The 15,404-nt window shown below is 34.7% G+C and overlaps 1 protein-coding gene across 1 annotated transcript in view; it reads left to right on the plus strand.

Annotated features, from left to right (window-relative positions):
* Positions 1-15,404, plus strand: part of Cdk17 (cyclin dependent kinase 17) — a 108,550-nt gene that overhangs the window by 84,701 nt on the left and 8,445 nt on the right. The window contains exons 6-11 of the mRNA XM_008832061.3: positions 3,758-3,814; positions 4,681-4,795; positions 6,123-6,217; positions 6,629-6,691; positions 8,803-8,926; positions 13,692-13,812. Coding sequence (XP_008830283.1) covers positions 3,758-3,814; positions 4,681-4,795; positions 6,123-6,217; positions 6,629-6,691; positions 8,803-8,926; positions 13,692-13,812 — 575 coding nt within the window. The remainder of the gene's footprint in view (positions 1-3,757; positions 3,815-4,680; positions 4,796-6,122; positions 6,218-6,628; positions 6,692-8,802; positions 8,927-13,691; positions 13,813-15,404) is intronic.

Here is a 15,404-nt window from a genome sequence, read left to right on the forward strand (position 1 = left end):
AGCTAGCCTTCAGGGGAGGTGGCTTTCAGGTCAGTTCCAGCTTCATTGCTCCAAATCCTGTGTCTGAAGTATGTCCTGTCTTCAAACCCTACTGAAAAATTACACATAAAATATCTCTACGTGAGTCCGTGTATGTAGCTGAAGGCAACCTAACAAAAAACAGTGCCAGACAGGAGAAACTTTCCTTTGAATTATTGGCCAGGGTAGTACAAGAGACTCCCAAAATGACACAAACTATTGCCACAGCCCTTGATGGCCTCCCAGAACTTGAAGGTAAGACCCTATTGCTAAAGACAGGACATATGCCAAAGATTAGTTTTACATAAATTAGTCACACTATTTTGATTACATAGTTTTTATAGTATTTTCTATATCTGATCCTTTCTTGTCATTAATATGTTCTTATTTGTTTCTAAACTATTTAATATTTTATAACTAGTAATATTATCATTATGTTCTTTGAGAACAGGGTATTATTGACCTGGAACTCACTGTGTAAATGAGGCTGGCCTCACACTCACACACCTTTTCACACAGCCTCTCGAGTGCTGGGATTCCAGACATGTGCTACTATACCTAGCTCTGTTTCTGATTCTCCTCGTTTCATCTTTTGGACTTTGTGTAGTTATGAATATGTACATGTTATGAAATGTGTTTTAAAAAAGTTGGAATTGTGCATTTATGCAAAGCTTATATATTATATAATCCCAATATGTAAGTATACAGAATTTTTTTGTGTGTGGTTGGCTTGTTTGGTGTTGAGTTTGTGACTTTTATCTATTTTGGTACGTGTAGCTGTAGTCTGTTTTCTAACTGTTTTATGGGCTCTGTGGTATAAATGTATTGCACCTTTTTCATTGTGTTATCCTTTATCTGTTCTTATGTTGATGGTCTTACAGCTTTTTTCAGATTTCAACTTATCAAATAGTGCATGCTTTTCAGTTATGTTCCTAAAGACAAAGGAAGCTAGAAATTTCCCATAGCATTTGCTACCATTTCAAGTTACACTGTTATAGGTAGACCTAGTATAAGTTGTAATCTATTTTATGTATACTTTTAATATTCATGTGTTTGTGCTATAAGAGTCATCTGCTTGGACTGCCAGTAGTTAAGTACCTTTTTGAGCAGTGAGCTGAAAAAAAGAAGTATTCTCTTGGAACAATGAATTAATCAGAAAAGAATGATCTGCATTTGTATAGAAAGCAAATTAGGGAGTCTTAATTTTATATTAAAATATAAGGCTTTTTGTGTCATTTTTAATTGTTTTAATAATGCCTGTTAGTTTTTCTTAATATAAGCTAAGATGGTGCTCAGTCCACATTGTTAACTCAGAAAAGTGGGACTCCTATCTGTCTTCTTAACTGTGTGCTCACCACCTAGTATCGTACTTGGAAAATGTCAAATAAGCTTTGTCCTTTGTCCTCTGAGTAATTTCTGTAAGAGAGTGTGTCAGCAAGCGAGTCATTCTATCTATTGTTAATCTTGTCATGTTCAGCAGATAAAAATCCAAGCAGATTTTCTAAAAATTCCACTTAAACATTCGGTGATTTGCTATTTGGATGTAATCATTGAATCCATTAAATTGGAAATTCTTTAAGAGGGGTGGAATGGTATGCCTTATTCTTTGAATTAGGATCTGATAGACTATTTACTAGTATAACTGCTTCTTACCTAGTTTCCTGGCTGTCTGCATGGATGGAACTCAATAATGCCATTTATTTTATAGACTAGTTGTTCAAACTTTAATTTCATAATTACCGGATAGTATTCACTTTCTCTTCCAGATAGATACTTATTTTTAATTGGCATATATTATTGTACATATTTATGGATCACAGTGTGACATTTAAATACATGTATGATGATCAGAGTAAGGGGGCATATCTATTACCAAAAATACTTGTTATTTCTTTATGAGGAACATTTAAATTACTCTGTACTAGCTTTTTTGACATACACAATTATTGTTGCCCATAGTTACCCTGTGTGTTTGGGGGGGGGATGTATGAATGTGTATATGTTCATATGTTTGTTTACTTGTGTGTATGCACATGTGTGCATGTGTATGGGGCATATTCTATTAATGTCACCATATTTCATTCTCTGAAGAGTAACTCTTTGTAATGTTAATTTTTGATGCATTCATTACATTTTATTCCTTCTGTACTCCATGTTATAGTAATCTCTAAAATACTTGTTTTTCTAGCCACAAGTTTATAGTCGGTACACTTAACATAATCCTCAAAGCACACCACATAGTTTTTTGTCATGGACACCACTGGACCAGACTTCATTGGATCTTTTCAGGGAATGTTTGCTTTCATTCAGTATAAAAATGAGGAGGAAAATTCCACTATTGCTGAGTAGAAAATATTCTTAGCTTGCAGTTGTATTTTCCCATGTACCTCCCATGTTATAGATGATAGTCTTTTAAAATATCTTTCAAGGATGCTCATTGTTTTGCTTGTTTCCATTTATTCTCAGTGTAGTGTTTTCCCCTCTGTAAAATGTGGAAAGGAAAATTAATTGCAGAAGTGCCATGCCCATATTTAAATAAAATGTATGGCTTTCAGCCAGGTGTAATGGTACATTACTTTGATCCGAGCACTCAGAAGGCAGAGACAGGAGGAAGATCTCTGTGAGATCAAGGTCAGCCTGCTATAGTCTACATAGTGCATTCCAGGCCAGCTAGGGCTACATAGTAAGACACTATCTCAAAAAAAAAAAAAAAAGAAAATCCAATGATACTCAGGTATCAGACATTTGTGACGGTTTCTGTGACCTTAGCAATTAGCCTTTTTATATACACTGAAAGATCATTTAGAATCATGCTATCACCTACCAGATACTGGGCAGTTAATTGCATTTTCTCTACTGAAATATAAAACCTCACCTGTATTTGGAAAGTATTTCTATTGTAATTTACTTTATTATTCTTCATTACTGATAGTAAAAAGTAAGGATTTACTGAGTCGCACATAAGATGCCTAGCAAGATATGATAGGTCTATAATTTCATCTCTCAAATTTTTTTCATAAAATAGCACATACATACAGGAAAATCATAAAGAGTGCAAAAAGAAGCACTCAGTCATTCAGTAATGCCACCTCTGACCACAGTTCTGTTCTACTAAAATATTAAGTAGTGCTGTATATGTGATCTTTAACATGATAAACATTCATCGTTGCTTATAAAGCCTAACAGCAGTTCTTTTGAGAAGCTTCTGTCGATCCTTTAGTGTTTTCTTTAAATTTTAACAAAATGTATATTTTATTATTTTTATTTTATTTGTATGTGTGTATTGCCAGCGTGTATGTAAGTGCACCTGTGTCATGCAGGGCCTGCAGAGGACAGAAGAGGGAGTCGTATCCCCTGGAACTGGAGTTACAGACAGTTGTTAGCTGCCATGTGGTGCTGGGATTCAAACCTGGGTCTTCTGTAAGAACAGCCAGTGTTCTTAACCGCTGGGCCATCTCTGCAGCCCTGATTCTTTAGTGTTTTTAAAATGCCTGTGATGTTTTTAACTTTTTTAGAGTTTAAATGTTCAAAACAGATTAGCTAGCTTATATATGAAAGTAGAGCGACAATTTTAATTATGAAATTTGGTATTTATAAACCTTCCAACATCGAGTATATTTTAAAACTTGACAGATGTTCAACAATTTGATACTTTTTAGAATAGGAGAGTTTTAGAAGTTGATAAAAGAGATACAGTTTTTAGAATAAATACTAAATTATTTATAATTTCTGCTTTCAGTCAGAAATTGGTTTTGGGAAAATGGAAACCTACATCAAATTGGAAAAGCTTGGAGAGGTGAGTATATCCTTGTTTTTTAAGTAAGGCATTTCCTTCTCAATCATCTATAATCAATCCTCTGTAGTCCATAGTTTTTGCCAATTGAGGAAAAAGAAAGAGCATAAATATCATCTAAAAGAGTATAACTTGTTCTGAAAAGTTATCAGAAAACTAGATGAAATAAATTGCATCAGTCCTTAAAATTATCCCATCAGTTTAAGAGAAAATAATTTTTAATAGAACTTTATTGAAGCACAAATATTGGGCTTTCTTGGTAATAAAATGGGCATCTATTTGTAGCCTTCTGGAAGTCTGCTGTCTTGCTGTGATATGGGAAATTACATGAGTTTAAAGAACTATCCTCAGAGATAAAAATGTGTTTCATTTAAAGGTAAAAAATAATTCTTAATGCTTTGGCTTTCTTGAACTACCTGTAGAACTATTAATTTAGAAATGACCTATCATCCACAATAAGAAAGGATAAAGAAAGTACCAGGGAAGCTTTCAAGGAGTTTTTAAAGGAGGATTAATGGACAAAGATTCTGAAGTGTATGTAAGCATGGATTAAGTTTTTTTTAATGAACATTATATTTTCATTGAATGTGCTCAGTTAGTGTTCTTTGATCTTTATGTATCATTACATTTAGTGCACTTGACTTTAAATCCATTGATCCAAAAAATAGATGCAATACATTTTACTTTTGAAGCACTATAGTGTGGTAAGGATATGGAAGTTGTACGTGAAGAACTGAAAGTCTTCTTTGCTGTAAAGAAAAGTATAAAATCAAATTTAACATGATTAGAAGTTAGAAATTTAGTTAAGGACCTTTATAGATGTGTTAGGCTGTCATATGTTTAAATTATCCTTTAAAATATATTTTTAGGGTACATATGCAACAGTATATAAAGGAAGAAGTAAATTGACAGAGAATTTGGTGGCATTAAAAGAGATCCGATTGGAACATGAAGAAGGCGCACCCTGTACAGCTATAAGAGAAGGTTTGATATTTATGTAGAACATTTTAAAATCAAAATTGTGTTAAAAGTTTTTTGTGTGAAAAGAGCTCATGTGTAGAAATAATAGGTGACTGGAAGATCTAATTAAACCATAAAAGTGTTAATTTCTATTACCAAATATTTAATAGAAAAGGTTAATTATATTATTCTGTAGTTCTTAATGAAACACTGAGGAAGCCATTAAAAATTTCTGACATAAAGATTGGAGAGATGGCTCAGTGGTTAAAAGCACTGGCTGCTCTTGCAGAAGACCCAGGTTCAATTCCCAGCAACCACATGGCAGCTAACAACCGTCTGTATCTCCAGTTCCAAGGGAATCCGACATCCTTTACTGACCTCCTCAGACATTGCATAACACAGGTGCACTTATGCGCATGCAGGCAATACACTCATATATGTAAAATTAAAAAAAAGTCTCTGACAGAAAAATGTTTGACCTAGAAAAATTTTATGTATCGGCATATGAAGAAGATTGATAACTATAGATTAGCTACATCAATTCATTTAAAAATTTTTAAATTTATTTTAGTTTTATATTTATGAGTATTATCCCTGCATGTATGTAAGTGCACCAGCAGCCATGGAGACCAGAAGAGGGTGTTGGATCCCCTGGAACTAGAGTTAAGGATGGCTGTTAGTTGCCATGTGAGTGCTAGGAACCAAACCCTGTTCCTCCAAGAGCAGCTAGTGTTCTTAATCACTGAACCATCTCTCTAGCCCACATCAATTAATTTTATTATATAAAAATCAAATAGCAAGTACACATATCATGAGACCTTTTTTTTCCTTTTTTGAGATAGGGTCTCATTATGTAGACCTGGCTGGTCTGGAATTTACTGTGTAGGCCAGGCCAGCCTTGAAGTTCTAGAGATCCACCTGCTTGCTTCTGCATCTCTGCTGAGATTAAAGGCATGTGCTAGCATGCCTGGTATGAGACCATTTTATTTTTTTAAAAGTCATATTATTAAAAAATGGCTCAAGGTAACTGATTAATAATGTGGAAGAACAAAAGGCAGCTTGTATTTATATCAAAGTTAATCCCAGAACCTCAGAAAATTAACATGAAATTAAAAAACAAGATGAAAAGTTGTAATATTAGGGACAGTTTTAGGTATTGTGTCAAATGCAAAACCATATAAAAAAGAAAAAATAGATACCATCAGTTTTTCCATCAGTCTGCATGATGAATTGTTGTTTTAAATGTAAGAATTTTATCTTGAACACAATCAGCCTATGTGTAAAACATCGGTTTTTTCATAAAGACTGGCTACTGTAGTCTAAACAATTTGCTTTCTTTTTTGTTTTTCAGTTTCACTATTAAAGGATCTAAAACATGCAAATATAGTAACCTTACATGACATTGTTCACACAGATAAATCTTTGACTCTGGTTTTTGAGTATCTGGTAAGCATTTAATAAAATTCAGCATTTGATTTAACTTTAATAAAATAGCAAGTTGGACCTTTTAGCAATCCCAGGGACATTATTATTTAATTTCTGGTATTTAAATTATGTATATAGTACCTTTTATAATCTTTCCTTAAAAAGCAACTTGTTTTAAAAAAATAAATGCTATTGAGCCAGTGAGCTAGTACAGGGGGTAAGGTGAGGACCCGAGTTTGATTCCTGGAATTCACATGGTACAAGGAAAAAACTGACTTCTTACATTGTCCTCCAAACTCCACATGCATACTATGGCACAAACATATTCCTCCCAAAATAAATAAATGTAAAAAAGTGAAATAAATGCTGTTACATTGATCAGTCATGCATTCTAAAAGCTGTGTCACATAGTAAAGTGCTGTATGTTTTCAGGATAAAGACCTGAAGCAATACATGGATGATTGTGGGAACATCATGAGTATGCATAATGTAAAGGTATGTTCTAGTATGTGATTTTAAAGTTTGTTTAAACTGTCATTAATTGTATTACATAGGGAAATATACCAGCCTCGTAAATGATTTTCAGAATTTTCCTTTTCAATAGGTTATTGCCTTGAGCATATTTAGTTAACTTTGGTTTACTATACTATAGCTTTTTCAGAATCACAGTAGAACTGCTATTTCTCCCCCTTTTTGAGACAGAGTCTCCCTAAAGCTGGCCTGGAATTCACTATGTAGACCAGACTGACCTCTATCTCACAGAAATTCACCTGCCTCTGCCTCCAGAGTCCTGGGATTAAAGGCACGGACCATCACACCTGGCTGAACTGCTTTATTCTAAAGGTCTTTAAAGAATTACTTTGGCTGAGAGAGGAATGGTGGGGAGCTGGAGAGATGTCTTAGCAGTTAAGAGCACTGGCTGCTCTTGCAGAGGACCTGGGTTTGATTCCCAGGACCCACATGATGACTAGCAACCATCAGTAACTCCAGTTCCAGGGGATCCGACACCCTCTTCTGATCTCCACGGGCATTGCTGACATGGGTATACTTACATAGAGGCAGACAGTACACTCATACACATAAAATAAAAATAATAAAATATTTTTTAAAAAAGAATTACTTTTTGGGGCTGGAGAGATGGCTCAGCAGCTAAGAACTGTTCTTGCAGAAGACCTGGGTTCAAGTCCCAGCACCCACATGGCAGCTAACAACCATCCATAACTTTAGTTTCAGGGGATCCGATGCCTTCTTTTGACTTTCACGGGCATTGCGTGACATACGTGGGTGCACTTACACACATGTAGGCAATACAGTCATATACATAAAATAAAAATGAAAAGATTACTTTTGACTTTTTCTTTCACATTACAACTCATTCCTCTACATGTAGAGTAGATATCAGGTATATTCCACTTTATAAAAACAAACATTTTAAATAAACACAAATGAAAGGTACATGATTGCAAAAGGCCCTTTTAATGATGAACTTTCATATTAGTAATTGGAAAGAAAATAAAGACTTTGATAAAGGTTTTTAAAGTTTATACCTTTTAAGTCAGGTCTACATGACTAACTTAAGTTGGAAAATATTTTAGAGTATTAAAAACATATAAATATGTAGACTTTAGAGATTGCTGCTTAGAATTCATTCAGACCTATCATTCATCTTCTGTTCTAGATTATTGTCAGTCTTTAAATTTTGCCTTAAAGTGACCTGAAGGCACCAAAGAATCAAAATGTGCTCCATGTCCTCTAAAATCTATAAAGGCCTCTCAGCCTGTAACCTTAGAAGAATTGCTTTTTTTTCCCCAGAGTCATTCAGAGTACTGTAGTGCCAGTGCCCCTTTTTGAATCACAGAAGAATTTGAAGAGTGAGTAGGAGGTGCAGAAAGTACCTAGGAAGTGGTGGCAGAAGCTGATTAGGTGATTTTTATAGCAAGCAATTTACCAGAGCTATGCAGCACCATCCTTTCTGATACCTCAGGCTTTCTATAAAACCACCGATTCTGATGCTGTTTTAAAAAAGATACTGCTAGCCGGGCTGGTGGCACACGCCTTTAATCCCAGCACTCGGGAGGCAGAGGCAGGCAGATCTCTGTCAGTTCAAGACCAACCTGGTCTACATAGTGAGTTCCAGGACAGCTGGGGCTACAGGGAAACCCTGTCTCAAAAAGACAAAAAAAAAAAAACCTACTGCCTCAAATCAAAATATCTGTGTGTCTGTGTGTCTGTCTGTCTGGTGTGTTTTGGAAGGAGGACAATTAGTGGCAAGGTTTGGCTAGTGGTTATGCCAAATTCTTGTAATCAAATTGTAGACCTTGATCATTTTCTCTAATAAATGAACTCTTATCACTGAAAGTGTTATTATTTACAGTACTTATTTTCCTGATCATCACTAGACTGAAAAATAGGTACGTGCTTTAAATTGAACAGTAAACTATAAAATTCAAAAAGCAACTCTAAGAGGAAAAGACATTTTCCTCAAAGGCTATAATTACTTTTTTTGCTATCCTAGACTGATTGCTTTTCTGCTTACCGTTTTTTATGCTACACCAAAGTATGTTGCATTATCTTTAAGACTAATTTTCAGTTCTTTGTTTCTGTAGCTGTTTCTATACCAAATTCTGCGAGGTTTGGCATATTGTCATAGAAGAAAGGTATTGCATCGAGACTTGAAACCACAGAACCTCCTCATTAATGAAAAAGGAGAACTGAAGCTCGCTGATTTTGGTATGAAATGATGAGATACTCATAAATATTTATAGGTGTCTAAGTTTAAGAGAACAACCATTCTTGCAGTGTCATCACTTTTATGTGGGTTTTCAAATTTTGGGGGTAGCCCACAGCTATCTGGTAGAATTTTCATCGATGGTTTATATTGGTTGTTAGTGATGAACAGTAAAAGGCAGGCTGTCAGATGTGGCCCATAGAAAGGCTTCTGAGACCTTTCAGGGGATTTTTAAAGGTAAATGTATTATCAGAATTACACTGGATGTTACTTGCCTTTTATCCTATGTTAATCTTTACATCGACGCCTCAAAAACAGCAAGAAGTTCCTGGTTCTTAAGTATATGGTATGGCAGTGCCACCAGAGTAGATCATTGTATTCATCACTATTTCACAAAAAGTGTCAGTTATGCTTAGGAAGGTCTTTGGTGCAACCATGAAATTTATTGTCCTAAATCATCATCCTTACATGCAAGTCTTTGTAGTATTTGTGTGGGTATGTGAGATAAAATGAGAAATGTGCATAAAACATACTTGCCACACACAGAACTAAATAGCTCCCTAAAGGAAAAGTTTTGATGTGATTACTTGTGTACATGATGAAGGAGCCCCTTTTTCAGGAAATACCATTTTGCTTTTCTTAAAAATGAATGAATAGGTCATTTAAAGAAAAAAATAGTATCTTTTCAAGTTTTCAAACAAAAGTTAGGGTTTGAAAATTTGGATCTGCCACTTTGACCATAATAGCTTCCTAATATTTAGAGACAATACAGTGGTTGTCATAAATATGAACTTTCGATATTTTGAAGAAACATATATAAACACATAATATGTAACTCAAAGAAACAATATTTTCTAAAATACTAGTAAATGATACTGTAGAGTCATGCATGGATAAAAGATCCATTTAAAGCACAGGAAGGAGTAATGAATTTTAACAAAAGTATGAGAAGTTCATTGATACAGTTTCAGTTGCCACATAACATTTAAAAAAATAACATACGTTTTCTACTTCAACATAGTCCCTAAGAAGATTATTCACATTTTTCAGAAAAGGATTAAATTTTTTTTCCTCTTTCCAACTTCATATCTGTGTGAGATTGATTCTCTTCATATATGTATATAAATTATAGATTTTATGTGCTGTAGTACATAAATTGTTATGTATCAGATCAATCTATCACAGCAAATAAAGTCAGAAACAGTTATGAAATCCAGTTGTCTTCCATTAACATAGAATTTAAAGTAATTAATAGAAGTTATAACGGAGCTGTTCTTGCTGATCTTGGTGTTAGAAAATAATTTTTCATAAAATATTCTAGCTAGCTTATTATAAGTTGTAGGTATTTGGAGTTATTATGCTTTTTAAAAAGTTTCACTGTGTAGCCTAGATTGTTCTCAAACTCATGATCTTCTTACCCTAGTCTCCTGAGTGCTAGGATTACAGGAGTGTAACATATCTTATTAAGTCTTTTATTAGCTTTATTAGTTGTTTTATTAGTAAATATTTTAAGCTTTTCTCAGTTTTAACTTATAAATATGGTAAATATCAATGATCTTTGTAAATAAAAACACTTGGAGGTTCATTGAAAAGCATACAATGAATCCCAAGACTGAGGGGGTTAGAAGCTAGCTCTGAAAGGTGCTCCCATAGGCCTGCCACAGCTCATTTGTTTGATCTTATGCCCAGGAACTAGTTGGGAGCTGTCTATCCATATTCCTCTAGCTAATCTGATTTTTATAGGATTTGAAACTAAAATATAGTATATACTCTTTTTGCTTTTGAAGTAAATTGTTTTTAATATTGAAAAAACACTTTGTAGAGTAACTGAATTTTTTGTGTTATACACTCAGAGTTTGAACAGTCTAGTAAATTTAGTTTTTAGAGGCCCACACAGTTTCTGTAATTGGCATTTGTAATTTTTCATAAGTTGTGCTAGTTTTACTTTAGAAACATTTTAATAAATTTCATAAATATGAAGTTTTAAAGTTTCTGTTAGTAACAGAGTAAAAATTCATTCTTATTAAATTGTGAATTTGCCCTGGCAATTCTTCAGTATTTCTCCATTTACTGTTATTTTGCCATTTGTTTGAAGGGGGGGTGCTATTTCTGTTTCCTTTCTTTAAAAGGAAGTGAATGGAGTCACTGTGTTTAAATAAGAAGTTACAAGTTATTTGCAAATGCTTATATAAATTATGTAATCACTTCTTGGACATTGGTTATATTGTTATTTCCCTTATAGTTGTCCCAACTTCCTTCTCCTCTCTTTGCCAAACTAGTTCAGTACTCTGTCCTTAGCCCTGAAATGAATGGCAGTGGCAGAGAAATCATGGAAAAGGTATGGCAAGGGCCATGAACAGTCTACATTCATCTGAGAATGCTCTCAGTACGTTAAATTTTGCTTCTAATCTTTTAAAGTGAGCAAACAAATCTCATCTCCCCATTCTGCCAACCATCAAGAAATTCTGAGTAGTTCATAGATAATGCAGTCAATTTTGTCTCTCTTGCTTGGACTTTCTTTCTTTCTTTCTTTCTTTCTTTCTCTCTCTCTTTCTCTCTTTCTCTCTCTTTGTCTTTCTCTCTCCCTTTCTCTCCTTTTTATTGGTTGCATAGTAAATATACTTATTGCTTTAAGTAAGGAGGATCATTTAATTTTGAAGATTTCTTCTGTAAATTGGCCTTTGTTTTCCCTTCTTCCCTTTCTTCTTCCCCTTTTCTTCTCCCTCTTTTTCTTCTCTTCCCTCCCTGCCTTCCTTCCATCCTTCCTTCCTTCCATTCATTCTTTCTGTCCCCTTAGTGGTACTAGGGATTAAACCCCGGACCTTGTGGTTACACAGATATATCCCCACTTCCTGAGCTACATCCTCACCCCTGTGAGTTGTTCTTGATCCCTTTGAAAGCATTCTTTTCTTATAATTAGTGAAATTCAGACATCTAGGAACTACAAATAGAAATACATACATCTGTTAATGATGGAGAATGGCTTATAGAATAGACACTACATAACAGTTAATTTGGGGAGGGAATGCACATGAAATTTCATATCAATACTAAAATTCCAATTGTTATCCAGGAACCTAATCTTCTGGATTGTATTGACAAGCGTTTGAGTTCAGAATTTTTTCAGGAACAGAAGAGTAAAGTCCTAAGAACATTATAACTTGAAGTTTGCTTTAATGGGCTTAGGTTACAGAATAAACGGATTTATAGCCTTACCTTTTATAACCCATTCTTTTTTATTTTTTAAAGTATTTTTACTGATTCAAGAGTTTCATACCATTTAATTATATTCAGACCCCCCTGCCTCTGAGTCTCCACCACCCCTGATTTCATGTCTTCTGTTATTATTTGATTTTTTAAAGACCCATTGAGTCTAATCTGTGTTTGCAAAATGCTCTTGGGTGTGGGTCTATCCCTTGGTGTCTGGTCAACCTGCCAGGCAACACACCAGTAAGGAAAACTGACTCTCCTTCTCCCAGTGGCTACCAATTGCCAATATATACTCAGCTTGGGTTGGGGCTTCTTGCCCATATCCCCCATCCATACTGTGTTTTTATCTGGTTTGAGCTTGCATATGTCTTGTACATGCTGTTTACAAACACTGTGATTATAACACGTTCATAATATCAGGAAGAGAAATCAGAAAGTTATCCTTTATCTTGTTAATTACAAAAATTTATAGAAAAATAATTTGTTGGACTTAATTTTATCAAATTGGAATGCTAGGGTAAAATTTGTAATTAAAACAGTGTCACATTGCTCCATTACAACGGCTATCCATTCTATTAAATTAAAATAGTATGGGTGCTGCCTAATCATTTTTGATAACATTAGTATAATATACCCAATTTAATAAAGTATTGAATTGTCCTTTTGTGACATTTTTCTTATTTAATAGTTTAATCATTATTTTAAGTTACACATAATAACAATCTCAACTTCCTTCTTACAGTGAAATAAAATGTATGGTAAAAAGAAGTTTATATTTCTTTAGATATAAGCTTATTGATCAGAATTTAGAGGCTATGGGGTAATAATAACATTCTTGCTAATGGTAAAATGAGAAAGTTGTGAGCATTGGTCTTTCTTTCTAGATGTACAGTAGAGGTCACATGAGGTTGACAAGGAATGGCAGATACTTTGCAGCAATTGGTATTACACAAAAATTGTGAGGCCTTTCTTATTCTAAAATTTTCCACACCACTAAAACATGACAAGAGAGTACAAAGAGCATTGACTTTGTTCCAAGGAAATCGCCAAACAGATTTAAGGAAATTGCCAGTAAATGCAACTGGACCATATACTAATGATTTCAAGGTTTTTAATTTTTAAAAAATGATACCGCAAATGAATGTGGCATTTGGGTTAAAGGTGACAAACAGCTTATTGAAACAGCTATAGCAAGTAAATTCTATCTTGGTGTTATTTGCCTATTTTGTATTAGTTTCAGTAGGAAATAATTTTGACATTATGACCTATTAACAAAGAGAAAATAGCTTAACTTTAGATTAAACCAGACACTGCACCAGCTTGGTCTCTAGTTGTGTAGTTAATATACTTAGTTTAATTATATAAGACTTCATTGTCCCAGGACCACCTACACTCAACAAAAACTTTTAAACTAATTTTGTTGAAGCTTCAAGAAGCTATGAGAGCAGCCCTCTCAGGGTTCACTTTGAATGAGGTCATGGTAAGGATAGAGGCTGAGCAGTTCATCCTATGACTTGATCACAATATTTAATTCTTTGTTTTCTTTTCCTTGTAAAGGACTAGCCAGAGCAAAGTCAGTCCCCACAAAGACCTACTCAAATGAAGTTGTCACACTGTGGTATCGGCCACCTGACGTGCTTCTTGGTTCCTCTGAGTACTCAACACAGATTGACATGTGGTAAATATATAGAGATGTTACTGCCATTTATAGTTTTCAGAGCATACAGCTGTTAACAGGCATCCTGAAAATATTTATATTTCAGGAGGAATTTTAAAGAGCTAAAATATGAGCAGCAACTAAGAATTCTGGTATGAAAATGATAATCATTCAGGTTTAGATACCAACTCTGCCACTCTTAACTGTATACAGCCTTACTCAGATTATTAGCCTCTACCTTAATTTCTTAACTTAGGGAAGTGGGAGAAGTAGTAATAATTAAAGTTCTGTGGATAATATTAAAACTAAATGAGTTAATAAAGCACCTAGAAGAATATCTGACATGTAGAAATTAAGACAAAAATATTTGTATCATTTAATATTTAAAGTATACCTTTTTTAAGTTGGTCTAAAAATAATAAAATGTCAAGGACTTTTTTTCTCACACATTGTGTGTGCGTGTGCGTGGTATATATTGTATACATGCATGTACACATATGTGTGCAGGTACATTCACCTGTGCATACATATGTGGAGGCCAGAGGTTGTCATCAGTGTCTTCCTCTATCACTCTTTTGGGGGACAGAGTCTTTCAGTCAATCCCAGACTTGCTGCTTTAGCTAAGCTAGTTGGCCAGCAAGCCCCTGGTTGGGAGATCTCCGCCCCACAGCACTGGTGTTACATGCATGGCACCATACCCAACTTCTACATGGATGCTGAGGATTCAGCAAGCAGTTTACCCACTGAGCCATCTCCCCAGTCTTGTACACATCATTGTGATCCTTACACGCTATACTTCTGCTGGCACATTCATTACCTATAGAATAAGCCAGATTTCCTTAATCTGGTATTTAAGATATCTGTAAACTGCCTTTTCCAACTTAGTTCAGCCCATTTCTCAACACAAATGCTCTCTTTTAGCAAAAATTTGCTATACTTCAAAACCAGTCTGGCTCTCCCACCTCTGTTCTTAGTGTTCATACCAGTCTTCCATTGACGTACGTACTCTGTTCCTCTGGGGGGACTCATGCTTTGTAGTTTTCAAAACAACTTTTCCTAAGTCCTTTCCTGAGTGTGTTCTAGCCTCCAGAGGCAGGTCCTTTCTCCGAACTCTGGTTCTGTTTATTATTTGCTCATTATGTGTTAAGCTGTGCCTGTTATTTTCTTGAGCAGTTGTGTATAATCTCATTTTTTGATCATTTTTTTTCTCTTGTTTTAAGTTCTGGTAAGATGTGCTTAAAATTTATCATTTTAGTTAGTTTTAATTGTACAGAGTTTTTTTGTTGTTGTTTTGGTTTGGGTTTTTTTGTCTTTTTGAGACAGGGTCTCCCTGTGGCCCCAACTGGCCTGGAACTCACTTTGTAGATCAGGCTGGCCTTGAACTCACAGATATCCACCTGCCTCTGTCTCCCGAGTGCTGGGAAATCTTTTTTAAGACACCAAAGAAAGAAATTAAGGAAAACACCAGAAGAAAGACCTCTCATGCTCATGATTCCTTTAGTCTTGTGAAAATGGCTGTCCTACTAAAAAGCAGTCTATAGATTCGGTGCAATCCCAATAAAAAAAAAAAAAAAGCAGACCATTTCTCCACAAAAATAGAAAAAAAAAAAACA

This window comes from Nannospalax galili, unplaced genomic scaffold (genome assembly GCF_000622305.1).
Source record: "Nannospalax galili isolate Female #2095 unplaced genomic scaffold, S.galili_v1.0 scaffold734, whole genome shotgun sequence".
Taxonomy (NCBI): Eukaryota; Metazoa; Chordata; class Mammalia; order Rodentia; family Spalacidae; genus Nannospalax; species Nannospalax galili.